Source organism: Leptonotus elevatus, chromosome 4 (assembly GCF_054856555.1).
Source record: "Leptonotus elevatus isolate MCC_2025b chromosome 4, RoL_Lele_1.0, whole genome shotgun sequence".
Lineage (NCBI taxonomy): Eukaryota > Metazoa > Chordata > Actinopteri > Syngnathiformes > Syngnathidae > Leptonotus > Leptonotus elevatus.
The window spans coordinates 14,245,098-14,265,552 of record NC_141242.1 but is presented as its reverse complement, the minus strand read 5'-3'; the positions used below and the strand labels follow the sequence as shown (position 1 = coordinate 14,265,552).

At 38.7% G+C, this 20,455-nt stretch overlaps 2 protein-coding genes across 7 annotated transcripts; both read right to left on the bottom strand.

Annotated features, from left to right (window-relative positions):
• Positions 1 to 166: 166 nt before the first annotated feature.
• On the bottom strand, positions 167 to 6,442 carry LOC147175647 (ciliary microtubule associated protein 1A-like). Of its 3 annotated transcripts, none has more exons than XM_086074255.1 (7): positions 6,364 to 6,442; positions 4,282 to 4,360; positions 3,856 to 4,059; positions 3,659 to 3,766; positions 1,749 to 1,870; positions 1,538 to 1,678; positions 167 to 471 (listed from the first exon to the last, which is right to left on the bottom strand). In XM_086074255.1, exons 1-7 carry the CDS (start codon positions 6,364 to 6,366, stop codon positions 355 to 357), a joined length of 774 nt encoding a protein of 257 aa, XP_085930381.1. In that variant the 5' UTR covers positions 6,367 to 6,442; the 3' UTR covers positions 167 to 354. The 3 variants fall into 3 exon arrangements, with proteins under 3 accessions (XP_085930381.1, XP_085930384.1, XP_085930382.1); XM_086074258.1 differs by lacking the exon at positions 6,364 to 6,442 and adding an exon at positions 6,217 to 6,272; XM_086074256.1 differs by lacking the exon at positions 6,364 to 6,442 and adding an exon at positions 4,954 to 5,179.
• A 764-nt stretch (positions 6,443 to 7,206) lies between these two features.
• Positions 7,207 to 20,126, bottom strand: cimap1b (ciliary microtubule associated protein 1B). 4 transcript variants are annotated; one of them, XM_086074266.1, is made up of 7 exons: positions 19,818 to 20,126; positions 18,323 to 18,565; positions 18,024 to 18,227; positions 17,839 to 17,946; positions 16,300 to 16,421; positions 9,222 to 9,362; positions 7,207 to 8,053 (listed from the first exon to the last, which is right to left on the bottom strand). In XM_086074266.1, exons 2-7 carry the CDS (start codon positions 18,432 to 18,434, stop codon positions 7,937 to 7,939), a joined length of 804 nt encoding a protein of 267 aa, XP_085930392.1. In that variant the 5' UTR covers positions 18,435 to 18,565; positions 19,818 to 20,126; the 3' UTR covers positions 7,207 to 7,936. The 4 variants fall into 4 exon arrangements, with proteins under 4 accessions (XP_085930392.1, XP_085930394.1, XP_085930393.1 ...); XM_086074268.1 differs by having other exon boundaries at positions 18,323 to 18,437; XM_086074267.1 differs by lacking the exon at positions 19,818 to 20,126 and adding an exon at positions 19,430 to 19,721.
• Positions 20,127 to 20,455: the final 329 nt, after the last annotated feature.

Here is a 20,455-nt window from a genome sequence, read left to right as displayed (position 1 = left end):
GTTTTTTTATTTCAAAATATTCTAGAGCAGAGATTTCCAAAACAGGTACGAGATTAAAGTGACAGTGTGGTATGTGATTTTCTTTCTCAAAATAGAAGTGCTTTATGTAACACACAAAAATAATTTTATTTTATTTTTAACACACAAAATACATGGTGATCTAGTGGTTAGCATGTCTGCCTAACATTTCTGGAGTTCTGGACTGGAATCTGGACTCGGGCCTCCCTGTGTGGCGTTTGCATGATTCCCCATGCCCCGTACCTGGCCTCTCTCCCAAAGTCACCTGAATTAGGCACCAGCTCACCCTAGGCCCTAATGAGGTCAAGCGCTTTTACCACTTTTATCAGTGTGACGTTAAATTAGCATTAATGAGCGTTGACAGCGATCCACATCTGTAAGCGGGATGATGGTTTGTTCCGAGTGATATCTTCCAAAGCTGAAGGATGGTGCTTTGACGTGTGAGGAGGTGACCTAGAACAAAAAAAGCCTTTAGTCAAATAATCCAATATTGATTGCGGTGTGTCAATTACTTCAATGCAACATGCTTTATTGTCAGCCTATACTAGCATAAAAAAATCGTAATATTTATAATGTCATCTGTTGACCTGTAAGTATCTGTCACAGAAATGCATGGGCGCAGTCAGTGAACATTAGTAGGCCTATGTTTACATAAAGTCAATAACCCTTTTGTAGTGGCTACGTCTACCTTGAAACCACTGTGGGTGAGTAGACAGTGAGTGTTTGACACGCTTGTTAGCGTTGGTGGAAAAGCAAGTCATTTGCTGATGCGTTTTTAAGATTTGTATTCACCTAAAACGTCATTGATCTTCCAAAAAAAAGCAATTCTGCAAAAAACATGTTTCATACTAAACAAATCGTCACTACTAAGGCAGTCAAAAGACTACAGTGCTCCCGTCTTACACGCCTGCTAACAGATGAGCACCTGCAACTTAAACAGGCTTGTGAACAGAAGAAGAAATACAACAGCGACACATGCAGGCAAATTAAATAGCTCCTACACTTTTTAAAACCATCCATCCATCCATCCATCCATTTTCTGTACCGCTTGTCCTCACAAGGGTCGCGGGGTTGCTGGAGCCTATCCCAGCTGGCTTCGGGCAGTAGGCGGGGTACACCCTGTACTGGTTGCCAGCCAATCGCAGGGCACACAGAGACGAACAACCATACTCACAATCACACCTATGGACAATTTGGAGTGTCCAATTCACCTGCCATGCATGTTTTTGGAATGTGGGAGGAAACCGGAGTACCCGGAGAAAACCCACGCAAGCACGGGGAGAACATGCAAACTCCACCCAGGAAGGTCGAAGCCCGGACTTGATCTCACAACCTTTGCACTGGGAGGCGGACGTGCTAACCAGTCATCCACCGTGCCGTTTTTAAAACCATAATATTGGTAATACTCAATTTTTTAAAGGCCATGTAAACATGCTCCCCTGGGTCACCCCTTTTCTAACCCAAATTCTTGTTCATATAAACACATTCGGCATGTCTCTTAAAAAAGAAAAACGTTTACCTTTTCAGGACAGTATACTCCAGGTGCTGGCGTCTTTGTAATGCTTGGGGGTAGGAACTTGCGGGCTGGCATGCTGTACTCTGGAGACTTCTTTAGGTAAGTTTTGAGGTCCACAGCTTGATAGGCTGCGGGGCCTGGAGTCTGCAGGAGGACTTATCAATTAAACCAGGATGGATTTATTTACATAAAATGGGGTCTTATATATGTCTACCTGTGCCAAATCATTGGTAAAGTTGCCAACTTTGGTGCGACCACAGATTGTGTGTGAGGGGACTGAAGCTATGTTCACAGTTTTGGATCCCAGAACAGGAGGCAGCATGTTGGATGCTGGACCTGCAGAATATGAAATATCACATACGTTGTATCAGTGTTAAAAGATAAATATCACATACACTGTATCAGTATTCATCATCAGTTGCCACTGCACCATGCACAGTGGTCACATTACTTGAAGACAAAAAAAACAAAAAGTAGTAAAATAAAATAAAAATAAAAAAATATTATAAATATATATTTTTTTTTTTACATGAGCAGTGTAACCTTTCATATCCTGAAATCAGGGGTGCTCAAGTTCGGTCCTTGAGAGCCCCTATCCACCTTGTTTTCAATGTTTCGCTCCTGCAGCACAGTTGGATCTAATAATCAGCTCATCAGCAAGCTTTGCAGAAGCCTGATAACGATCCTGAATCAGGTGTGTTAGTGTTGGGAAACATGGAAAACAGGCTAAATAGGGGCTCTTGAGGACTGAACTTGAGCACCCCTGCTGTAGTTTAGTTTCAGTATTAGTTTTCGTTTTATTTTGTTTTTTTAAATGTGTATTATTTGAGTGCAATATTTAATAAACACCATGGTAAAATAAAAAAAAGTAACACATTTCTGATCTAGCGTTGCATTTGGGCTGAGTTAAATGAAAAAGCAGGCGAGGTGAGCCGTTGGAGCCAAAAGTCAAGCAAGCAAAATTGTCGCCTAGAAGCGATGTCATCTGAAGGTGCTTTTCTATTGGCTGCTGCTAGATGATGTCACTTCTGTGCGACACACTTTCAAACGCCCTTATTCTGGTTAAATAAATGTACTTAAAATCATCCCCAAAGGCTCATGCATTAAATTAATTACCAAAGACTAAAACGAAGGACACTTTCGCTAGGGCTGGGCAGTATATCTAAAAAAAAAAAAATCAATATCTTCAATATTGGTCCATGCAATATGCATATCGCAAAGACATGCAATAAGTTTCATATGGAATTGTATGCTTTTATCTCAATTTGACCAGTCAAATGCAAACTTAAATGTGCATCACCATCCAATAGTAGGGATGTAGTTACCATATATTCTAGGGTAACTAAATTAACTAAGAATACATTAAGCTTGCTTATTTTGTCACATGAAAAAAAAGTTATTCTTTCATTAAATAAAATTTTTATTTCTTCAGGTACATGTTAAATATTGCAATAATATTGAAATCGCAATATTCAATAACTGTCTTATGTTTTTCCAATATCGTGCAGCCCTAATTTTCACTATAATTAGTTAGTTTTGTAAATATAAACTCTAGTTCCAGTTAGTTTTTTTTTTAAAGCATTTTCGTTTTGTTTTTTATTTCATTACCAAAAACAACAACATTATTTTAGTTTTTTCGTTAATTGTCGTTACCCAAAATGACCTTGCCTGGGCTTCAGCAGAGACGCTCCTAAGTTAGTAATAATTGCTAGTGATGGGAAAATGAAGCTTCATGAAGCACTTGTAATATTTTTTTACTCTAGATGCCACTCTTGGTTGAAAGATGCAGTGGGGAAATGTAATCAATTTCCTTTGCACGAGCCTTTATATTTAAACCAAGAGCACCATCTAGGGGAGTCAAAAAATATCACAAGTGCTTCATGAAGCTTCATTTTCCCATCACTAATAATTGCCTCCGAGCTGGCAAATAAGCGACACTTCTCACAAGAATAGTTCTCATAAAAGGATGACAAGGAAAGATGGAGAAGCCATGCTAATTGCTAAGATAACCAAAGGTTGATATGTAATCACGAGTCATCAGAATTAAGTGCTTGTGTGATCGAGTAAACTCTTCACAGAAGTCTGTTATATTATCTATTAGTAAAATGTTAGAAACATTGTTACCGGGAGTGAATAGGTAGCTTGGTGCCACTTGTTTCCACCTTGTCGACAACGTGTACGCAGGAGAAGAACGAAATGTGACTTTCTCTGCATTTGCAATGTGGTAGCAGTCTAAAACAAAAAAAAGCACAAGAAAAGTATGCAATTACTGTGAGCCTGTTTAATGTATTGTCCAACATTACATCATGTGTTTTGCTCACTGGGCGCAGGGAATTCCTCACGTGCTCGCTCCTTTCGACGTCTGCCAAATGAAAATGCCGGTGTTCCATCGCGACCGGTTTTGGTGACGTTGGAGGGGATAAAGTGGGCGGGTCCAGGTGAGATGTGTTGTTTGCTCAAGTGACATGTTTTGCCAAACGTGTAACTTGGTGCTTTGTTTTTTGTCGGATCGTGGTTATTAGCGCCTAGATGAAAGGGGAAGACACAGATGTTACCACTAATCATAATAATATCAGCAAATCATATTGCTTATAATAATAATAATAATAATAATAATATATTTTACACAGATGCAGAGAGTATGAAGAGTTTATTTGAAGTGGGCCTTTGCATGTGTAAAGAGTGTCAAATCTGATCATCAGGAGAGTGTTCCTCCTATTTGAAGAAATACACTACTTGTGTTTTACCTGTGAGTGAAGGAAGGGCATACAGTGATCTGGTGGGCCTCACCACCACGCTAACGTTAGGCTTTTCACCAGGCATGGGCTAAATGAAGGACATATAGTAGACATAAAATGATAAACAATTTATAAAGTAAATTAAATAAACTTTTAATTTGGCAAACATGGAGCACTTTTTTTATTGTTTTTTTTAATTTGCTACTGTAAAGTTTCAATTATTCGTATTATTTAACACTTCACTTCATATATAAATTATTGGCTGATAACTGTTAGAATATAATAAAATGATAAACAACTTGTAAAGTAAATTAAATACATTTTTAATTTGGCAAACATGGAGCACTTTTTTTATTTAGTTTTTTGAATTGACACTGTAGTTTCAATTATTCGTATTATTTAACACTTCATATATAAATTGTTGGCTGATAACTGTTAAAATATAATAAAACGATAAACAACTTGTAAATTAAATCAACTTTTAATTGGGCAAACATGGAGCACTTTTTTTTTTTGATTTGATACTGCACAGTTTTAATTATTCGTATTATTTAATACTTCATATATAAATTATTGGCTGATAAATGTTAAAATATAACAAAATGATAAACAACTTGTAAAGTCAATTCAATTAACTTTTAATTTGGCAGACATCGAGTACTTTTTGAGCATGCAACTAACCTGTCACGGGTTCCCTTGGACTTCCGGTGAAATCGAAGCACGTCGAATGCTATCACATGCTAACCAAACCAAATGCTATCCTACACTTAATGCATACTGACGCCGCCCCTTGCGTTCGACGTCATTAGAGGCCATATGTGATGATGCATTTTGGATTAGGGTGGCGTGTGCGCGAAACACAGAGCACATAAATTTGCTGTGAGTAGCGGTGACGTCATGGCTCCGTCCCTCCAAGGCCAATTTGCGACTGTGTGAACGGGGCCGAGCAGAGTTTTATTCACCAAATATCCAGCAGACGGCGCTGCGAAGAAAGTGTTCTTGCGGTCTATCACCATTCGCCACCAGTGTTTTAGTAGTAATAGTAGTAGTAGTAGTAGTAGTAGTAGTTGTTGTTGTTGTAGCAGCAGCACGTGCGTTAATATCTGTTAAAAACAGGACTAATATTTTTTTATAGAAAAAAAAAAGCTCAATGTTGACCAGTGTTGGGTCATAGTGCCAAATACGGTAACGAAAGTCTAGTTTTGTTTCAATCAATCAATCAAACTTTATTTATATTGCACATTTCCTTTCATACATGAAAATGCAACTAAAGTTGCTGAAATATTAAAATATCCAGAGTACAATAAAAAAGTCAGCGGGGGTAGGCTCCAGCACCCCTGTGACCCTTATGAGGATTAAGTGGTTTAAAAAAATGGAAGGATAGATGATTAAAACAGATGAGTAGGCGGGTGACTTCACCCCAACTGAGAAAGCAGATGGCGCTACAGTGCCAGTGACACACACCCCAAATTGTTTTAACAATGACTGTGCCCTTGCCGTCTATGACACCATCGTTTTAATTAATGATTCACACACAAAACGCAATTTCTGGCTGACAACACACAGCTATACATCATGTTAAGTTAACCAGAAAATACTAGTTTTATAATAAATCACAGGCATCAATGTTTAGCAAAAGTTTGCTTAAATAATATTAAAAAAAAAAAAAATCATGTATTTGTTTCTGTCATGTCTTGTTTCGTTCTGGTCGTTTCCTGTCTTTTTATTTTTTTATTTTTTCTGGAGTGTCAGTGGGCGGAGTTCCTGCGTCTCAACTGCAGGCAATCCTAATCAGCAGGTGTTTTAGACACAGGACTCACGGGAGGGAGATTGTAAAGTTATTGTTCTTGCTGGTTGCCATTGCCACATCATTTTGTTACTCTCGTGCTTAATTGTACCTGTTGTTGCTTGTAAGTATTGCTGTGATTGTTCTGGTTGTTGTACCTCGTGTAGGTCTTGTTTTCATTCCTAGTTAGTAGCCCGCCCGTGGTACTCCGCCCACCTTTCTTGGTTAGTTTTTTTGTCACGTCGCTTTTTGTTAGTTAGGCGTCAAGCTCCTTCTGTTCAATAAAAACTGTCAAACTTGCCCACCATTTGAGTTGCATTTGAATCCTTCACCTCCGCTTTTGCCCACACCTAACAGTTTCTACTGTTATGAGTAGCTTCACGTGTCCTCTTGAGGCCGCTACTGACAATTCCGAGATGACGTCACAGGTCAAAACTGCGTTCAATTCGGTGGGGAAAAAATCCGCTCATTGAAAAGCATTGGATTTTAGATTGATGTAATTTGATTTGTGAGGATTATTTTAAAATGTGATGACATTTGTCGTTTGATTACCATAACAATCTGTGTGGTTTGTTGGCATGTGCCGTTTGTTTTCACCGTAGGAAGCATTTGCATTTTGTAGCATTGACGGATTATCAGAAATGCCAGATGTTCGAAATTGTCAATTGGGTCAAGCATGGGCTATTCCGAACATCCGGGCATTTCTGATATTTCTGCAATGCAAAACGCACCTTACACGGTGAAAGCAAACTGCATATTGGTATTGTTTTTGCCTGTGACTGCCATGCAAACTAACAGATTGTTATAGAAGTCAAATGACATTTAATCACATTTTGAAATCAAAATAATCCTGATAGTTCTCCTGAGCGGAGAGCTTTCTTTCACAGAGTAAGACGGTAAACTCGGAAATTTCCATCGCATCCATACACAGAAATTGTCTTCAATTCGAAAAAAATACTTTAATAGTAACTCGACTCTAATGGCATACGTGCTGTCCTAGCATGTGCCAAGAGATGTCATAAAATGACGTCACTACATGGACTCATTTGAAATAATGTCCTTATTTATTCAGAATTCTCCACATCATCTGTACATGACACTATGTATAAATATCTATACTTATGCATATACAATATACATGTTTTATTTGTACAATCCAATATACAAAAAGGACAATTTAGGTTACGTCAATGCAGTACTTAAAACTAAGCCCAAAATGACTCAACCTGGGCACATTTTAAATTAAAGTGCCTTTTTTATAGTGGAATGAATGTATTTTGACATGAATTGACAAGTGGTAACACTATTTTCCTTTCCCCATGTTCTGAATGGGCTATTTTGAATATCATGTGCACCATTCTGAAGAAACCTACCAAATTGCTTTAAAACATCGCCTGGGCCAGTACTGAAAATAGTGTGAATAATTTTGTACACCAAAAAAACAAAACATGAAAATGATTATTGCCAAAAAAGAAGGCAAATAAAAATAACTAGCCAGTGAATTAATGTTGACCTTACTGTAACTGCACTGTATTACAAGCTAAAGAACAATTGCTTGCATTGTTTTGGTTTTTTTTTTTTTATTAAAAAAATATAGTAGAAAACAATGTACCTGTAGTTAATTTCCCTGACACCATTGAGTTCACAAGTGCCACCTGCAGGGTACATTTAAGGGAATTTTAGTAAACCTTAATTGAGATGCAACAGTAATATGTGATGGAAAGGAAGGACATTTCCAAACTGTTTGCAAATGTGGACCACATTCACAGACAAGGCAAAGTATTGCAAATGCTGAACTGTGATATCTCATCAACAAATCTCATCCGCTGACTTTGACCACTTTGCTTCATCTGATGCCCCGGAGTTGAAATGTCCGGCTCAAAGGAAGGAGAGTGACTGTTGGTATCTATCTGCATCCATGATGGGGCATACGGTGTATTGCGAGTGACGTAGTCCAAAGGTGTAGGCTGGCGCTTTGGAATGTGTGGTGGTGACCTGGACAAAGTAAGAACATTTAGCTTTAACCTAAAAAAAAATATATATATATATATATATATATAAATATATATATGATTTTTTTATTGTGAAAAAAAGTTCCTCATATTTATTGCCCACTGTTTTTAGCACCAAACCTACCTAAAGGGTAAGCTTTTGTCTTGCACTTCAAAAAAATATATACATATTTTTTTTTCCATACTTTAATAATCAGAACATTGGTTTGTTTCACCGAAAACACTGGCTTCTGACCAAAAAGCGGAGGAAAGTTAACAATTTGGGAAAGCAGAACAGTGACTAGTTTTTGCTTCTGTAAAACAAAAACAAGACTGACAAAGCGCTTATGACATTTGTTTTACAAATATACAACTAAGACATGCTGACTCACCACATGGCTCGAATTACATCAACAGCTTTTTTACATGGCTATCTTCACACACTCTCTAGTGTCAACAAACTACTGCAACATTCTGGTTATAGACTCTCTTTGAGTGTCAGGTGCCTAAACTTGTCCGATTTCCAACTTCTCTCTCTCATAATTGGCATGAAAAACCGAGATTTCCCCCCTAATCTTTATCTTCAAATCATAAGCAATGGCATGAAACACCACCATCTACAGGCGTCTGTTAGCTATTACAGTGGTTTACAAACCTGAATTTCACAGACAATTTGGATTAAACTCTTCCACGCCTTTACGTAGAAAAACATACTTGAATATATTCAGCGGTGGCTTTAAACAGTTGGATTTTACCTTTGGTGGCATCTTTAGTGTAGTACATTGTGCTGTGAGATTTTGTTTGGGATATGAAAAATGTGTGCCTTGTCTCCTTGAAGGTTGGGAATCAATGTATTAAAGAGAACATCAACACAAAAATGTTCTTTACAATAATATGTTGTATGTGCCCCCACTAGTGTAAACACGACATTCAGATTAATATTGGATTGGTGGAACATGAACTAAGCATTCCCATTTTACCACTTGCTGTTGACTGCTCAGGGCTCAGTGACCTTTGCAAACTGATCTAAACTTTTGCATTGTGGGATTTTTTTTTTAGAATTTGCTGTTGACTGCTCAGGGCTCAGTGACCTTCGCAAACTGATCTAAACTTTTGCATTGAGGGGAAAAAAAAGTATAATTTGCTCCAAGAAGAAGCAAGACTTCCCCCACCTTCTCAGGACGGTAGACTCCAGGCGCTGGCGTCCTCGTAGCCCCTTGAGGGATGAACTTGCGACCTGGCATGCTGTACTGAGGGGATTTGTTTAGGTAAATTTGGGGATCCACAGCTTGATAGGCTGCAGGGCCTGGAGACTGAAAGAGAAAGTACAAGAAGCAATGTTTAAAGGGCACTTTGTCATTTTGAAGAACCTATCACAGTTTTACTGGACAGTAGCTGGAATATTTTTAATTGCAGCACATTATCTATGTTTTATGTTTGTTGGTGTTCTGTTTGTCTTTTAATGTTGCTCTGTATGCCTTTTGAATTGCCCCTCATGGTCACATTTTTTAATTTAAATTTGAATTTAATTGAATATCAGGGATAGAGGGTGTGACAAGGTGTCAATCACTTGTTGTACACTTGTGGTCACACTTTGGCAGCTTTTGCTGAAACTTTTTGGGAAAATAATAAAACTGCCCGTTGCCAGAGGTGTTAAATTCAGGTCCAGAAAGTTAAAACACTGCCACAGTTTGGTTTTGGCCAAAGTTACTTCCACTCAAGTTTAGTAGAAGAACTTGTGGCTGAAGCCAAACTGTGGCAGGGTTTTTAACTTTCTGGACCTGAATTTGACACCTCTGCCCATTGGTCATTTGTCAGCTCAAAAGTAACTAAGCTAGATTTTTGCCTGACAAGTTTGTTGAGCACATTTTTTTATTTTTAGTTGAATGTACAGTCCAATAAATACAACTTAGAACCAACGTTTAGTGTAAGAGTACCACCTTATTACCTATATGAGTCATGGTGGTGTTAAGTTATTAACATTGTTTTTCAGTTTTAAATTATATTTTAGTCGTTTTAGATTTAGTTAACTCAGTATGGCTAAATGAATAGCATTTTTATGTGTCTCACACTCCTGAGAAAATAAGGGAGTGTATGGGTCTGGTATCTGTCTCTTCCGAAGGAGACGGGCCGATGTGTGATTGTTTTTCTCTAATCTGATTTATAGCTATGGGAACTTGCTGAACTTGCAGAAGGGAGGAGAGAGGGATTTTCTTGTATTCATTTAGTTGTAACCAGGTGTGTTGTGGGCTGACCTTTTTATGAACCCTCTTTGTGAATAAATAACGATGTGAGCCAAGAGGAAGAACACATTTGAACAGACCATCGCTTGGATGGTTTGTCTATGTGGACCAGAAGCTTCTGGTAATTAAAACCTTTGCAAAGGAACTTCTTCAACAGAATCTCACCATTCAGTTAATTGAACACGCAAAGAGTACAATACTAAATATTGTCTACTCTAACAAATGGTGACCGCCGACGCTGAATTATAACGAATGGTCTCCTCCGTTGAACCAAACGGATGGTGTTGTTGACGTTGAGCAGGCTGCGGCGTTCCCTGACGGGCGGAATTTCTGGCGCCATATTAATTCCGGTAAGTGGAGATCTTTATCCACGTAGAAGAAATTTTGTCTGTCTGGTCCGCTGCAGCTGGTTTTTTCGTCTTCCAAAATTGTCTAAATTTGAAAAGAGATCTGTGTGAACGAGTGTAGTTTGATGTCGTTCTATTGTGAGTTGTGATAATTCCGATGATATTGAACTAAACACGTCGTGGAGTGGTGCATTTGAAGGTGACGTGATGCAGACTCGAAGTGATGAAGCTTTTTTTGTACAGGAAGAAATAGCGGTTAATTTTTTGATTTGTTTTGTTTTTCGTCAACGCTATGAAGAATCCTTAGACCATAATATATATTGAAGATTATGGTATGCGCTCTGCTTTTTAAGCAGTTTTGGCCGATTTGGGGACGAGTATCATATTTGTTCATGGCTCTTATTGAAAAAGTCCTATTTACACGTAATATGTTTTTTAAAAAAAGCGCCTGTTTGAAATTGAACAGAAAGGGGTCCAGGTTGATTACAGCGATGATTGGATTTTGTATCACTGTATTTGCAATCGAGAGATTACGTGATTTATTTTGTTGGCGCTTCTACAACATGTAGTTTTGAGGTCAGGATTCCCGTTTGAATTCCTTTTGTTCCACGGTTGAGTTCGTTAGTGCGTGACAAATTTCTTAAAAAATAAGCGCCTTGCAAAAATTTTGCAATAAAGGGAGAACAGTTTAGCTCAGCGGGATTGGGTAACCGCTGTGTATAAACGAGAGGTCACGTAATTCTTATGTCTGTCTGTGTGTGGCCATATGTGTTAACATATTGAACTATTAATACTAAAAGTGAGACGTCACTGTATTAAAACCGAATGTATACATCAAAAACTACAAACAAAAATGGAGGCGATTTCGACCCGGATACAGAATGGTTTGTCCTGAATGCGCTTCCGGTTCAGCGAAAAATAAAAGCGTCGATGAACAATGAAAAAACGAACTATGGATCGATTGTATACAAAGCTTTCGCTGGACAAAATGGTATGTCAGACTTTTGTATTTTCTTTGTTGGTAATGGAAAAAGGCTGAATTTGATGCTAAAATGACTCCAGCATTTGTGGAGCAGTTTACGGATGGGTTGTTCAAAGTTACCCGTTTACTGAAATTACCGTACGAAGCTGCGGTTTAAATGCTATAAGATTTGTAGACAACGAATTGAAGGAATAACACCGTTTATTTTTTTATAATGACTGAAAAGTGTGTGCGTATGCATTTGAGTGTGTGACCTAGCTTTTAAAAAAAAGGTGGGGGTTTGTAAGTGAGAAGTGTGCATATGGGGATTTTGTTTGTTTTTCTTTAATATTTTAACTAAGTTTGGTGTTGTTTTGTGTGAGATGATACTGTTGTGATAGTGGCGTTTGTTTTATTAATGGGAATATGATAAAATAGGTTTTGCGATTTATAATGTTAAGATTCCTCCCCCCCCTTCCCCCGTTTCTAGGTTAGAAAAAAAGGTGGGGGCTGAGCTGTGCGCTGTGAGCATAATGTGTCCTCGTAATGGGACTCTTTTTTTGTCAAAATGGTAAGAGAGGAATGATAAACAATATAAAATAAGTAATAGTATTTGACTGAGCTAATAAATCTTTACACTTTAATGATTGATGACGATGGTTAATTTGTTAACTTTCCCTTTTCGGGACAAATGAATAAAGAGTAATGATAAAATAATGGCATTTTGTTTGAGAGTTGATATAATTATGCCTACATCTTTATAGCTGTGGCTGGAAGTAAGATAGTTGAATAAGGAGTTATGAATGTTTTTGAAATTGACATGTTGATAATGATTTTTAATATTTGTTTTTTCTCTGAGTGTGTCATTTCAGAAACTGATGTTTGAGTTCCAAGGCAGATGAGGGTTTGATGGCCTTCACTGATTACAAACTGCGAACGGGATGCGCCCCAGCTGCTGATACGTTGTATGGCTAGTAGCTATTTGAAGGGGTATTGAAAAAAAAAGAGAAATGAATAAAGAGGCTGTGTTTTTTACGAAACATTTTTGAGAAAGCAGGGAGTGAACTGTCTTGCTATGATCCCATATCCTCAGTCTGGCATTTTTAAAGCATTGTATCAACGAATGTGCATTTTTTGATCAGGTGAGCTCTCAGAAAGACTGTGTGTCATCGGATCCACATTGCAGACAGCGTCTGAATGGATGTGGCAGAGATCAAAGGTCAAAAGCCGCAGAGCAACAGTCTTCTCGTCCTGTGCCTAAGAAAAACATGATGTTCAAATTCCTCAATGCCCAGTGACTGTGTATACGCCTCATTCTAGTGACTTCTCCCCTATGGCTGTTTTGCATCCAGAGGAAATCTAAATGCCTGCTCTGAACATTGCTGCCACAGCAGCCGCCCTGCTGGCCAGGACTGAACATTGACAACAGCTGCCGTCCTGCCTTTTGCTGGGGGTCTGGACAAAGAAAGTTGGTGGTCGGAATGAGATGTGATCCATTCAGTAAAATGCTACGTAGTGATATGCAAGGCATTTTTAATGTGTTGAGTGGGGAACTGTGATCTATAGCAAGATATTTCAGGAAATTGAAAACGACATATGTAAATTTGAAATGAGGGATTGAGAAAATTTATTTCAATCTATAGCCTACTAAATTTTTGCCTATATTTTTGGGAGAATCAGTTTCTGAATTGGTACAATGGGAATTTTATTAATATGATATGATATGATATATTTTTATTTTCCCCGTGAGGAACTTTTTTGGACTTCGTCCAGCTGCAGCTATAGTATAAAATAAATAATAGAATAAAATGAGTGGTAACAAGTAAAAGACTAACTAAGAGTTTGATGGCTAAGTTAGATTTTTTTTTTAACAGCACTATGATTTATAAATCCCAGAAATATTTTGTGTGCTGTGTTTTTTATGAGCCCCGCTAATATGTGAAAGATTAGAAGTTTGAAGATAATGAACATAGTTAGATTAAATCATGGAAATGGTAGATATTTGTGAATTTTGTGTGATTTTATCCTCAGCCCCACTAATCTCTAAAAGAGGTGAGGTTGATTGGCAGTTTAAATAATTTTCGGGACTCTAGGAGAATTAGAGTAATATGGTTACCTCTATTTTTATGGCCCCAAAGTCATCATATATTAGTGTCTTAAGTTGTATTTGCTTATGCTCAGTTTTATAGTGTTTTGTAGCTCTTTTGTTTATCTCATAGCCTGATTTAGAGGGTTGAGTTATTTATGACGTCTTTTGAGTCATGAGGTCTCTATTTTGTCCTCCCTTTATCTTGACGTGTTTGAAAAAATCAGTGGATCTTTGTCAAATGAGGGAGTTTATGTTTAAGAATTTAACCAATGTAGACGAGTTAGAAAATTAAAATCAAACTTAAAAACGAAATTAAAAAGGCTGTGGGGTATCGGCCTACACTCCAATTGACAGGATGAGTTTGAAAATGATAATCCACAGTTTGAATATGAAGAAATCTATCAGAGGAAATCGATCGCAAAGTAAGTCTGAAGCAAGCAAGGACAATAATGCATATTCGCCGAATGAAGGTAATTATATTATATTATATCTTTTATCTCAGAATCATATTTGAAAAATGTAATGTTTGGAGCCCAGTGTTTGCAAAAGAGTATAGATAATATGAATATATGTGAGTTTTTCCCAGCATGCCAGGATTCGGCCGGTCATGGGATTCTGGGAAGAGAATAAGATATGAAAGGCACAGTTATGCAAATTTAGTCATGGTAAAAAATTACCTATTATTGAACAAAACCTATTTGAAAAATAAATATTTATAAGCTCTGTCTTATATTAATGAATGAGCGAATGTCATTCAACTCAATCAAGGGCTGGGCTCTATTTTAATGTCACAAAAATAGATCTTTTCCTGTTCCAACAGCACAGGACCTACGGATCTTAATCAAATAACATTTATTAATCCCAACTAACAAAAACTATCAGGGTTTTTTCCTCCAAATAAAATTTATGTGAGTTTATGAGAAACTAAAAATGAAAAGTTTTTGCACTCAGGAGAACGGCCCCAGGGGGTTGGTGAGGAAATCTTGTGCAGTTCTCTGCACAGAGAAAATTCCACATCTGGTCTACAAGGCTTCCGGAGACGTGCCAGGCTCGGCTATCTCATCAACTGATGATCATCAATCTTATCACCTCCGACCTGGAGCCACGTCAGCTGAATCCGTGCCCGGTTCCGGAGCTGCCGTTTGAGGACATCAGTCAACGGATCAAGAGCAAGTGCCTTTTCTTGGGCAATCATTCCTTTGATCAGTCACATTTTGGGCAGAATAATCCCAGGTGACAAATCGAAGAATTTGGGTAGTCTACCCCAAATTCTTAAAGAAGAGACGAACTATTGCGACACTCTTTTCATTAAAAAAAAAAAAAAAGACCTTCAAAGAACTTCATCACAAGATGGCTTCAAAGAACACATATTCGTCTGCCGATACATTGCGACACTTTTCAATGAACAACATTTTATGTTAAGCCTCACATATGCTATGCTTATTTCACTAAAAATCTTTTAAATGTATCAAATTGTTTTTTAATGTCAAATGATTGCTAAACTACCTCCTCTTCTGCTAAAGGGATGTTTTAAGGATAATTATTTTTACCACACAACCATTGAAAAAAAATGTTTTAATGTGTTGAGCTCTTATGAGCTCAAATGAGGGATTGTTAAGTTATTAACATTGTTTTTCAGTTTTAAATTATATTTTAGTCGTTTTAGATTTAGTTAACTCAGTATGGCTAAATGAATAGCATTTTTATGTGTCTCACACTCCTGAGAAAATAAGGGAGTGTATGGGTCTGGTATCTGTCTCTTCCGAAGGAGACGGGCTGATGTGTGATTGTTTTTCTCTAATCTGATTTATAGCTATGGGAACTTGCTGAACTTGCAGAAGGGAGGAGAGAGGGATTTTCTTGTATTCATTTAGTTGTAACCAGGTGTGTTGTGGGCTGACCTTTTTATGAACCCTCTTTGTGAATAAATAACGATGTGAGCCAAGAGGAAGAACACATTTGAACAGACCATCGCTTGGATGGTTTGTCTATGTGGACCAGAAGCTTCTGGTAATTAAAACCTTTGCAAAGGAACTTCTTCAACAGAATCTCACCATTCAGTTAATTGAACACGCAAAGAGTACAATACTAAATATTGTCTACTCTAACAGTGGCAACGTAGCAACTGTGTTGCTTTGCTTACAGCGCTAATGCTAGCTTAGTATTGCTAGCTCTGCTATTTTGGTGAAGCTGGATATGCGCTCCTTTGCACTTTGATATTCTCATGTGATTATGCCTGGCCATGTTTGAGAGTCGCAAGAGTGCAGTCATTGTCAATGAAACAGGGCAACCATTGCCAACAGCATTTGAAATGTCCACTCTCTCCTTTATTCTCATTCGTTTCCTCTCTTTGTAGCATTATAATATCTACAGCGGCCAAGGAAATCTGCTCCTTCCTGGACAAACGCACCATGTTGTTTGTGGTATAGTAAACATATTACAATAGAGATACTTGCAGCCTGAAAACCTTGTTTTCCGATTCAGAACACCAGGGATTGCCGTTTTTCCGCTGCATTGCTATGTGTGCGAGGTATAATCGCCAGTTGTGTGAGTCTTGAGTGAATTGTTTGTTTGTCGCTTGGTGTCCCTTCAGTGTTTTAGACAACATACCTTTGTGAAGTCTTCCATGAAGCTGCCATTTTTACCACGACCGTAGAGCGAATGTGCGGGTGCTGCGCGTATATTGACAGTTTTGGGTCCGAACACAGGAGGTAGACTGTTGGATGCTGGACCTGCGGGACATTGGACAAAACCGTTAAAGGGTACACACATACAGATAATTAAAGTATTTTTTTTGTTATCCCACAGTGAAATCTGACAATCATAAATGTTTAAAACAGTTCAATGTTAATGATGTCAAATCCGTGTGTGTGTGTGTGTGTGGCCAACACCAAGACAGTGGGGGCCGTGACAAGACATGAATGTCGTGTTTGTGGCATGAAAACGGAGCGATAGCCATTTGGGAGGTTGTCACCAGACATGAATAGAGCAACTGATTGTTTTGACTGTATAACTTGTCCCCAAAAAATGAAAATGACAAGAGGTGAACACGCGCGCCCCGCTCGCAGCTCCCGCCGGCCGCCCGACGGCGCCGACCTTCCCCGACAACCCCGGGAGGGTCGGGGCTCCGGGTCGCGGCCGGAGCTGGGGCAACCGGTGGGGGCGGGGTGAAGCGTGTGACCACAATGTTGTCATCGGAGAAGCTAAAGCTTATTTTTTTTCATTTCTTCTACAATGGTGCTATCATTCGTTCTGTGACCACGCTACTAAGGCAACACATTAATATCTCTTTCCTGATTAAATTAGGGTTGTCCCGATATAATCCAATACTTTTTGTTGTTGCTGATTTTGGACTGATATCTGGTATCTATTGAATCGGGACACCCCTAACTGAAATAAATGAAAATGACATTAACCTGTTACAGCCTTCCCAAAAAACAGACATGTTCAGTGTTTTTTTCTTTAAATACAGAAAATAGCACTCCTCAACATTGTACTCAATAAAAACATATGCGGTAGTAACATAATTAAATAGAACGTAAAGAATGAATCGATTTATGCATCATGGTTACATTGTGGCTCCTTTTGGTTTGTGACTTGGCCACTAGGGGGCAATATAAAGTCATGCAGACACAAATGAGGCAAAAGAGTTTTTGAAACTCAATAAACTGCAGTAAGTTTTTATAGATGCAACATATATACCTGTGAGTTTTGTTATTGTGTCTGTCTATCCGTATCTTAAAGCATTACAACACCACCAGAGATGCTATTCTTTTGCCAGCCTAAGTAAGGCATTATACGAAGCGGAATTAAGGCAAATCTATTTGCTCATTTTATATACACAAGTAATTGTTTTTGTTTTATGTTCAGATTGACATTAAACTTCCAATGGGAGTGCCATTAAAGTGCTTGAAGGTTCTTTTGTAGAATTGTTCACTCTTCAATCAATTGGATGACGGCACGTATCTCACCCCTATCAGATGGTGTAACTTATTTATGTGTCATTCTGTGATTACGCCACAAACTATTAGAGCATTGGCAGAGCACATGCTGATTTTAAAAATCATATAAAACGGTTAAAGTCTGTACCGTGCTGTAGACATTGATTTTGCCAAGAAGTGTAAGAAATGTCAAGAAGTGAAACGTTACCAGGTGTAGTCTGGTTGCTCTGTATAACTTGCTTTCCCCTCCCGGACAACGTATATGATGGAGAAGAGTGATAAGCGACCTTAACTGAACTTTCAAGGTGGTAATGGTCTAAAAACAGCAAAAGAAAATGTCATTATTCTCAAGGTATCCAAACTGTGCAGCTAAAAAAAAAGCATCATGCTCACTGGGTGCAGGGACTTGAAAGCGCGCCAGATCTTTGGGACGACTGCCGAATGAAAACGCTGGCGTCCCATCACGGCCAGTTTTGGTGATGTTGGAGGGGATGAGGTGTTTAGGTCCGGGTGAGGCTTCTGTGCTTGTATCAAAGTGTTTGTCCCGAAAGCTGTAACTTGGTGCTTTGTATTTTGTCGGATCATGTAACGAAGATCCTGTTTGAAGGGGGAAAAAAGAGGAAAAAAACACTTATCTTATGATACAACAAATCTTAACACTGGTAGGGGAGAAAAAGAAAAATATATTGTACCTGTCAATGAAGGTAGTGCATACTTTGGCCCTGGGCTGCTATAGAAAGCAGCTATGGGCCCTCGTGGTCTGTGGGGCCTCCATGCTCCAACCCAAGGCACTTCATCAGGCATTATCTGTAACAAAGACTCTAATTTTGCTTTCCACTCAATGGGCCGTGTGAAAACAAACAGCTGTCCTCCAATCAGCGAATAGTAGTTAAGCAGTCCAGTCTAGTCACCAGCCACCTGCAGGGCATATAGGCCTACAGCAGATATTAAAATAAAATAAAATAAAATAAAATAAAATAAAATAAAGTCTACACACCCCTGTTCAAATGCCACGTGTTTGTGTTAAAGAAAAAAAAAAGATAAATAATTTAAAAACACAACACAAAACCTGACATTTTAACAGGTGTATGTACTTTTTACAACCACTGTATATACAGACAACATTTTGTGGACAATTTACAAGGGTGTCAGCATATAGATTAGAAGTCAATAGTCATGGAAAGCATTGACAAATTACAACCAAATATAAATTATGCTGTGTTAAGGTCTTGGGGGTAGGGGTGGGGTGAGGGGGGGCTTGAGGCAAAGAACAAATATATTTAGCAAGAAACATTAAGTATTAATTTTTTTTTTTTAATGGACATGGCAGTTGAAGAAGAGACTGGAAGCGGGAGGGAGGGAATAATCATGCATACTGATGCAGGGAAGAGGCGTTCTGCACGGGATTCGAAACATGTCATCTACTACACGTCTGCTCGAACAAACCTCAACACATGAGGCGGAGGCTATTTATTCCAAGTGAGCTAAGCACATTGTTTTCTTTCGTGGGGCACGAAAAAGTGGCGCGATTTAGTCCTCAACCTAACATGTTTTTCACAAAACTCCCGCTTTACGCAAGCATGGGGAGAACGTAAACTCCGCTCAGAAGTGTTTTAACCAAGAAGCTTAGTTCCGCCTGGCAGTATGCCAATCACCTGTAAATATTACACTAAAGTAGCGCAACTCTAAGATGTGCCTGTGTTACTGAACACAAATGTCTCCCAGGAAGAATAGGTTCATTAAGGTTCATTATTAATTCTAAAAGGCGTCTGGTGAATTTAAAAGTTTAAAAAGTTTACCTTTTGCAAATTCTAATTCCCTCTCCCTCTGTAGTCTTCATGTGATCCGGAAATCAGCGTGTTCATTGAACTACAACACAAATTGTTTCAGAGCCGGCCCACTTCACTATGACAATGTTACCAGGGAGATGGCTGAACATGCTGATCGTGTTGTGTTCAGAACACTCAAGCAAGTGAAGGAATTTGTAAGACTGAGCATGTTGTGAAAGCATTTGCAACGTTCGATTATTTCAAATCCGTGTTTCTTGAATGCATCGCAGGCTTACTACAGTTTACATGATTCAAGCCTACATAGCACAGTACTTATTTTTAGTTTTTCATTGAAAATAAGCGGTTAAGAAAATGGATGTATGGAAGTTTTGATACATTTGTTAACCACACGACTTACCTGTCAGGACGACCCTTGATTTTCTTGTTGAAGTTTCTGGCGGTGGACAAAAAATGCTATCGAGCATTTTAGCATCCTGACGCCGCCCCCTCGTCCTGGCTGGAAGATGACATAATTACAGCTGAATGTAATGACGTGTCACCCGGCGGCCTATTTGTACTCGGGTGGCGTGTGCGAGAAACACAGCACAAAAGTGCTTATGCACAAAACGGTTTTGTTGGTTTACAGTGCGCGCGCACGTCCGACGCGGTTCGAGTTGCTCAAACGCCTAGTCGCACCTCGTCTGAAAGTCGTGACAAACACGGAAACATGGCAGTTTGACAGGTGAACCAGACGTTCGCACGGTGAACTCACGGAAAGTGGATCGAAAGTTCAATTGGACAATTAATAGCGGATGCACAGGCAGATAAATATGAGTGAAATGGCCTTTCCCGACAGATTGACACTCACATCCGCAGTTAATTTCCAGTGTTGAGCAAGCGTTGTGTGTGTGTTAATCAGACACCATGACCTAGCTCTTCGGGTTTAGGAGGAAACATTAAAGAGGAGAGTATAGAGGACAGGACCCGGGTCAGTGGAAGGTTATTGTGGAATAGGAGTAGTCGAAGATCCCTCTTTCTGTATTCTCATTTTGTAAA